The sequence below is a fragment of the Misgurnus anguillicaudatus genome, chromosome 18 (genome assembly GCF_027580225.2).
Source record: "Misgurnus anguillicaudatus chromosome 18, ASM2758022v2, whole genome shotgun sequence".
NCBI lineage: Eukaryota > Metazoa > Chordata > Actinopteri > Cypriniformes > Cobitidae > Misgurnus > Misgurnus anguillicaudatus.
Window position 1 is genome coordinate 22,578,535 of NC_073354.2, and position 7,057 is coordinate 22,585,591.

Sequence of the window (7,057 nt, forward strand, 5' to 3'; positions counted from 1 at the left end):
AAATGATAGACATGATGAACATTTTACTGTTCTGTACAGAATCAAAGTAGTGTTTCTGATTCTGAATAACTGCAATTAACTTATTTTAGTACCGTGAATTACAGATGGGTGGCACCAGTAGCTCGTGCATTACAATTATGCGCGATCCCACATTCTGAACAAGAATATGTCCTTTACATTACAAACTTAATAACATGAGTAGCTGCACAGCCTTTATGTATTTGCAGAAAAAAAATGCATTTTAACTATAGACAGACATTGAGTTTAAATACAAAAGTGCCATTTACGTTATACTTATAAAATTTCTGTAACATTATAAACATCGCACTTCCAACAGAAAGATAATATTACATTTTTACAAAGTCCACAGTCTTTGACGAACTGTAATAGTGCTGTTAAAATCAACCTGCGCTCGTTACGCGCAACATTTCGACAACATTGAGGCAAAAAAATCCCGAATTTTGAGATTTCTTCCATTGCTTTTTTAAAACATTTCTTTTTAGTCTTCCTTTGGAAGAAAATGTAGGAACGTCCATAGTTTACTAAATCTTTTTATGTCCGCTTGAGGGATATCCTTGTCATTCAAGACGAAGTCCAGGCGAATGACACGGGACACACACAAAAAGGTCCTGTTTTTACCCCATGACCGAAACACCTGCGAAAGAGTGGGAGAGAGGGAAAGAGAGAGAGGCGTGTTTAAAAAAGGCAAATGGACAGAGATCCGGACAGACTGGCGCCAGGGAGGAAGCCGCAGGACTTTTTTTTCGGACTTTTAACCAAACACTAGTGAAATACCAGGCAATCCCATACAGCACCAGATGGACGACTTAACCCAGGGCATTATTTATAACTTAATTTATAACGTTACATATGTTTGCTAAATTAAAATTATATAAGTTAAATAAGTAACAGTTATTTGAGAAATAATCAGTTAGGAAGAATATCTAGTAGCTTACATCGCCCCTCATATAATTTAAATGTACAGGTGCGCTGTAGCGCGCGACTGGCAAACAGACCACGTCACACGTGCAAAAGTTTAACTTCATTCGACATAAATGATGTTTTAGCGAGTTCAGTGTAAGATCATCCAACTTACCTCAACGAGACAGGGCTATGAGGTCATCTAGGTTGATCTCTCTTTGGGGGTTATTGGGCTGTTAATAAACAGAGGCAAACAATTCATATCGTTGTGAATTCAGGTAACGTTAATTTAAATTTGTATATCTGTTTGCCTTTTCTATTGTATTTTCTTTAAAATCGCCCTACATTGTTTTCCTTTACTTCAATTGTTATTTTCTTGTTGTTGTTTAAAATAATAATATGACGTCTATTCATTTTAAACCACGAGAATAACAGTCACTGCGTGTTACACAAACTTTCCCTTACCTGTAAAGAGATGATGCTTATATCAGCGCCAAGAGACTTGACAGTCTTTTTTGGAGGGTTCTGGTCCAGTGTGATCTGAAGGTCCAGTATATAATCTATCACATGCTGCAGGATCTCCATCTTACTCACGCTCCTGTTCTGCGGTAAACTCGGCACGAGCTCCGTCAACCTGCTGTAGCAGTCATTCATGTTGTACAGTAGACTGAGCGGATCGTCCAGTGAGCTCTTGCTCCGTGAGATGCCAGTATGTTCCGACAAATGAAAAGCGGGTTTCCTTATGGACCGCACCGGACTGACTGCCTTCATAGTGGATACTTATGCTAAATTTACTGTATGCAATTTCCTCACAGCTCTGTACTGAGTCTTGTTGTCAATGCGTTTATATAGCAACCGAGCTGGGTTTGTTATACTGGATAAACGAATAAGCGGATTGGTCAACGAGACGACGTCACTCTGTGAACGTCATTGGCCAAATGTTTAGCACGTGAGGAACCGCCCACATCCTCTGCATTCTTTCCTTGTACACACGAGTGTCTGGGCAACTGCGTGTAGAGAGCAAAACTGTAATCTTTGGGTATTCGTATGACTTCAAAGCATCGCGAGAACGAATTGATAACTGAATTGTCGACTCGAGCTCTCGCGGTATTTTGATGTCATACGCCGAACGGCCTGCGCACTGCATAAATTCGAAAAAATACATTTATTACTTTTAGTCCCGGACTAAATACAAGCCTGAGGTGTCTAAACTAAAAATAACTAAAAATAAAATATAATATACATATACAAATATATATAAATATAAAATATATAATATAAAATATATCAGATTCACCGCCTTTGTTTTGTCTCAGGACACACACGCACCAGTAATGTTTTTATAAATCACATTTATAAAAGCTATTGAAATATCCTAATTTAACTAAGACGTAATCCTGGCTTAAACTAAGTGAAAACGGGACCTTAGTTTAAGCGGAATTCTTCGCATGTTAAACACAAAGTCAGATGTTACTGTCAACTATATTATTAAGGCATTTTATTTTATTAAAGGCGCTTCTCTTCATGGACTTGAGGAATTTTGCAACTGTGTTAGATGCATGGTGATGTTTAACTGTAATAGAAAGTGATTATGTGACGTGAACGCGCTCTCATTTGAAGAGCGCCACTCTCTGTGACGTGAACGCGCTCTCCCCTGAAGAGCGCGACTCTCTGGCGCCGTGTTCGTGACGTCATCTATATACAACAACTTTCGGAGCTTGTACTTCAGGCGCCGGTTACCTTCATTGACTTTCAGAGTTGTGTGCATGTGAATACTCTAATGTGTTGTTCTAGTTTAAAAACTAAATTTTTTCGTTTTCACCGATGCTCCTGTGTGTGCGCACCTGCAGCCTGTTTTTTCCTCTTCTTTGTCTCTGTTCCTTTGTGAATTGTCACCTCAGACAAATCAATCAGGCACAGCAAATAAACACTGTTTGCTTGGCTTGCTATTATGCAGATGCTATTCATCCAAAGTAATTGACAGTAGTACACTTTGCAGGTCCAGTCCTGCTCAAGCCACTGGGTCAGGTGCTTAGAGAGACGCAATCCTGATAAAGCAGGATCAGCGATTGTCTAGTCTGCGGGTCACCCCTACATGACACTAAACATACAACCTTTGTTTATGCACTGCAGTATTAACTATTAGGCTTCTGATATTCCATAATAACTCCTACCACTGCGAACAGAAACTTTAAATATGATTCTAATACCAGGTTTAAGTGTTACATTGTAAAATTTAGTTAGGATGTCTGATAGGACATTTTTAACATCACAGTAACCCAACCTTAATCTATCGAAAGCCTAAAAATGCGAAACATTCCTGTATTGGTCGAGTGGGAAATGTTTACCGGATTTATTATGCAAGGGAAAAGTCTGTGAGCCATCACAACATACCAGTATCTTTAAAATGCACAGCAGTGAGTGTTTTTTGACCTTTTCCTACAGAGACCAACACTGGCGCAAACACAAAGGAATGTGTCGAACTTCACATTACGGAATGGCATCCCTCGGAGCATCACACACAACCGAGAGCTAGCCTTGCTGGCTCTCCCTGTACCTTTCACTGATGTATACAAGCCAAAAGGAATAGAGTTTCAGGATAATGTTCTTTTCTCAGCTGTTTCAGGGAAATGTGAGCAGAAGAACATGTTTTCTCAAGCCAAAGTTCTCCTAAAGTTGTGCCAGTTTTTAGCCAGTGTGTATTCTGAGCAACATCCATTTTCCATATCAACTCATGGCCCCAAATTTTGGCTATGCAGTGTGTGTTTGAAAGATGAAGCATGATGCAGTACAGGACAGGACAGCAGCAGAATAGTGTTTCTGTAGGTCAATTGGTAGAGCATCGTGTTAGAAGTGTAAAGGACAGGGGATTACAAGGGAAAAAACATACTGATAAAATGTACAGCTTGAATGCACTGTAAGTCACTTTGGATAAAAGTGTAAATGTAACTTGTACTTTTAGTAGTTTGTGTTTTTGACATTATATTATACTGACAGTGTATTGCATATAAACCATACCAGATAACTGTATTGTGACTATACCTTTATTAAAGTTATTTTTCACAGAAATTATTTCAAAATTTCCTCACCCTCCCATTGTTTCAAACACGTAAACCACTTTGTTCTGAAAAAAGATAAGAATGTTTGTAACTAAATAGATCAGCGGCACCAGTATTATTTTATCCTTATAGAAGTCAATGATGCCTCAGATTTGCTTTGTTAAAACATTCTTCAAAATATCTTTGTGTAAATAAATTTATACAAGTTTGAAACTAAATGATGACAGCATTTTCATTTTTCAGTGAACTATCCCTTTAAAGGAGCGGTGAATCAAACAATCAATTTTAACTTGATATATATTATATAAGAGGTCATCATAAATTAACATCCTGCAAGTTTCAAAACTGAAAACGTCCGTGCTACTGAAATATACGTTTTTAGCACCAAGCCAGGAAAATGGTCAAGTCAGGAATGTGCCGAAATATGTTGTCAGAGTAAACTTGAAACACCTCCCCGAACCCAAATACAATGACCACTTTTGTAGCCCTGCCCACAGCTTTGTGTGACACACGTGTGGGCCAAGCAAACCATGCAGTGTCTCAACAATCAGTAAACATGTCTTTAAAGATTGCCAAATGAAACCAAAATTACTTTTAAATACATTTTCCTGAGAGACTTTTATTTTGACGCTGTGATCTGTTATGAGTAACCATGTAAACGGTTGTGGAAGAACCGTCTGGGAAGAACACAGATGCTGGATAACCTTAACTCGGAGGCTCGGAACATAACATTAGGAATGCGTGGTTAAAGTTTGTTTTTAAAGAAGTTCCAGCTGGCGTAGGGAGTGTTTGTTTACTTTGTGTACCGCAGATTAATTTGTAAAGAAGCAAATCGATGCTGGATTTGCAGAGAGACTGTGATTAAAAATGACAAAAATGACACAGCAGTATACACAGTAGTAAAACATTTTACTTTATTTAAGATAACGTTACTGCGTTTCACTATTGCTTTGTAAGAGATGTCCTGTTGTAACATCCGTGTCTAAACACGTGTTTGACTGTTTTAATTTACTAAAAACATTAAAAGATTAATAAAGGTGCAACACATTTTTTTGCAACACTTAATACGACTGTAATATAACTGTAGAAATATACAACGTTAGTGATAAGAAAGGACTTACCAGCTGCAATTTAGATTCTGATGCCCGCTTACTGTGTTGTTTACGGTAATTTAGTCACGTTGAGTTTAAAGTTTTGTTTCTACTTTACCATTCGTATTGTCATTTATGTGTATCATCTTTAGCACCCAGAATCTTTTGTGGCTCAAACATATATGTGTTCGGCTGCTATTTTGACACATTAATGTTTTTAAAACATCTCCCCACATGACGGGGAATAAAGCTATCCAATCATAGAAGTTGGCGTTCAGGTCTTCAATGCGGCCCGCCCCTTCAAACGAACCAAAATAGCCTATTACTTATTGCTTTTGATGTTTTTGAATGTAAAAACCACACAAACATCATAAGTAGACCTCAGACAACAGTATAAAACAATAAATTGACAAATTCACTGCCCCTTTACCTTCGCTGTCTTAATATGTATTAGCTACATGATAAAGTATTTCAGCAGAGACTTCTAGAAACGACAGTTACATGTTTATACATCTAGCACATCAAAACCAGCCAGTGGTGATGCCCTAAGGGACTGGTTTGCACTGGTTTACATATTCTTCTAGTCTGAGTCTGAAAGATGCCTCAGGCGTGACTTCAGAGGACAGGTGCTGCTTGCATGGCAGCTACAGAACAGTACCAAAACATCAAAGGTGGGAGAGATCGCTGAGAAAGAGGTTTAGATACTGCGTCTAAATTGACCTCAGACCCGTTTCAGGTAGACGTGTGCTGAAAACGCACAGATGTTGTATAAAAAGAGTCTCACGTGCATATATACATTCACATGTAGGGGAAGAGCTCACATCTGAGTGTTACTAAAGGAGGATACAAGAGGAAGCTAATGTATAGTTGTGGTATTCATCGCAGGTGATGGATTTGTGACCCTGTGGTTACATCTTTCTGTACCAGCTCTGACCTCCAGTGACACAAACTGTGCAGGTGTTTTATTTAAATGTACACCAGTTGCCCCTCAGGCTCTTAGGGCTTCCCCGTCCATATAGCACCGCATAACACCTAAACAATCTGAAGAAACAACACAAATACACTAAACTCAATATAAAAATAACAGATATGCACCTTTAAAGGGACTAATATGCACTCTTTGGGTACAAATGTGTACTTTTCCTTAAAGGATTAGTCCATTTTCTTAAAAGAAAAATCCAGATAATTTACTCACCACCATGTCATCCAAAATGTTGGTGTCTTTCTTTGTTCGGTCGAGAGGAAGTTGTGTTTTTTGGGGAAAGCATTGCAGGATTTTTCTAATTTTAATGGACTTTAATGGAGCCCAACATTAAATACTTAACTCAACACTTAACAGTTTATTTCAATGGAGTTTCAAAGGACTATAAACGATCCCAAACGAGGATCAAGGGTCCCATCTAGCGAAACGATTGTCATTTTTGACATGAAAAACAACAAATATACACTTTTAAGGTATAACTTCTCGTCATGTGGATCCGGTCGTGATGCGCCAGCTGACCCCACGCAGTACGTCATGACGTCAAGAGGTCAAAGAGGACGAACGCAAAACTACGCCCCAGTGTTTACAAGCGTCTTGAAAGAGGACCGTTCCTACATTGTTGTATGTCAACTCATACTAATTAATGCATTTGTGGCAGTTTATTGTTTAAAATGGTCTGCAAATGTGCGTTTTATATATGTAACACGTGACCTCCCTACGTCACTACGCATTTACGTTAGGTCGCGCTGGACCGGACCTAGACGAAAAGTTGCAGTTTGAAGGTACATATTTTTTATTTTTCTTGTCAAAGATGACAATCGTTTCGCTAGATGGGACCCTTGTGCCTCGTTTGGGATTGTTTGGAGTCCTTTGAGGCTCCGTTGAAAGAAAAATGTTGAGTGTTGAGTTAAGTATTAAATGTTGGGCTCTATTAAAGTCCATTAGAATGAGAAAAATCCTGGAGTGTTTTCCTCAAAAAACATAATTTCTTCTCGACTGAACAA

The 7,057-nt window shown here is 38.5% G+C and overlaps 1 protein-coding gene across 1 annotated transcript; it reads right to left on the reverse strand.

The window, feature by feature from the left end:
• Positions 1 to 199: 199 nt before the first annotated feature.
• Positions 200 to 1,954, reverse strand: id2b (inhibitor of DNA binding 2b). The gene is made up of 3 exons (XM_055185392.2): positions 1,387 to 1,954; positions 1,097 to 1,154; positions 200 to 655 (listed from the first exon to the last, which is right to left on the reverse strand). The coding sequence occupies exons 1-2, from the start codon at positions 1,690 to 1,692 to the stop codon at positions 1,098 to 1,100; spliced, it is 363 nt and encodes a 120-aa protein (XP_055041367.1). The 5' UTR covers positions 1,693 to 1,954; the 3' UTR covers positions 200 to 655; position 1,097.
• Between the last annotated feature and the right edge of the window lie 5,103 nt (positions 1,955 to 7,057).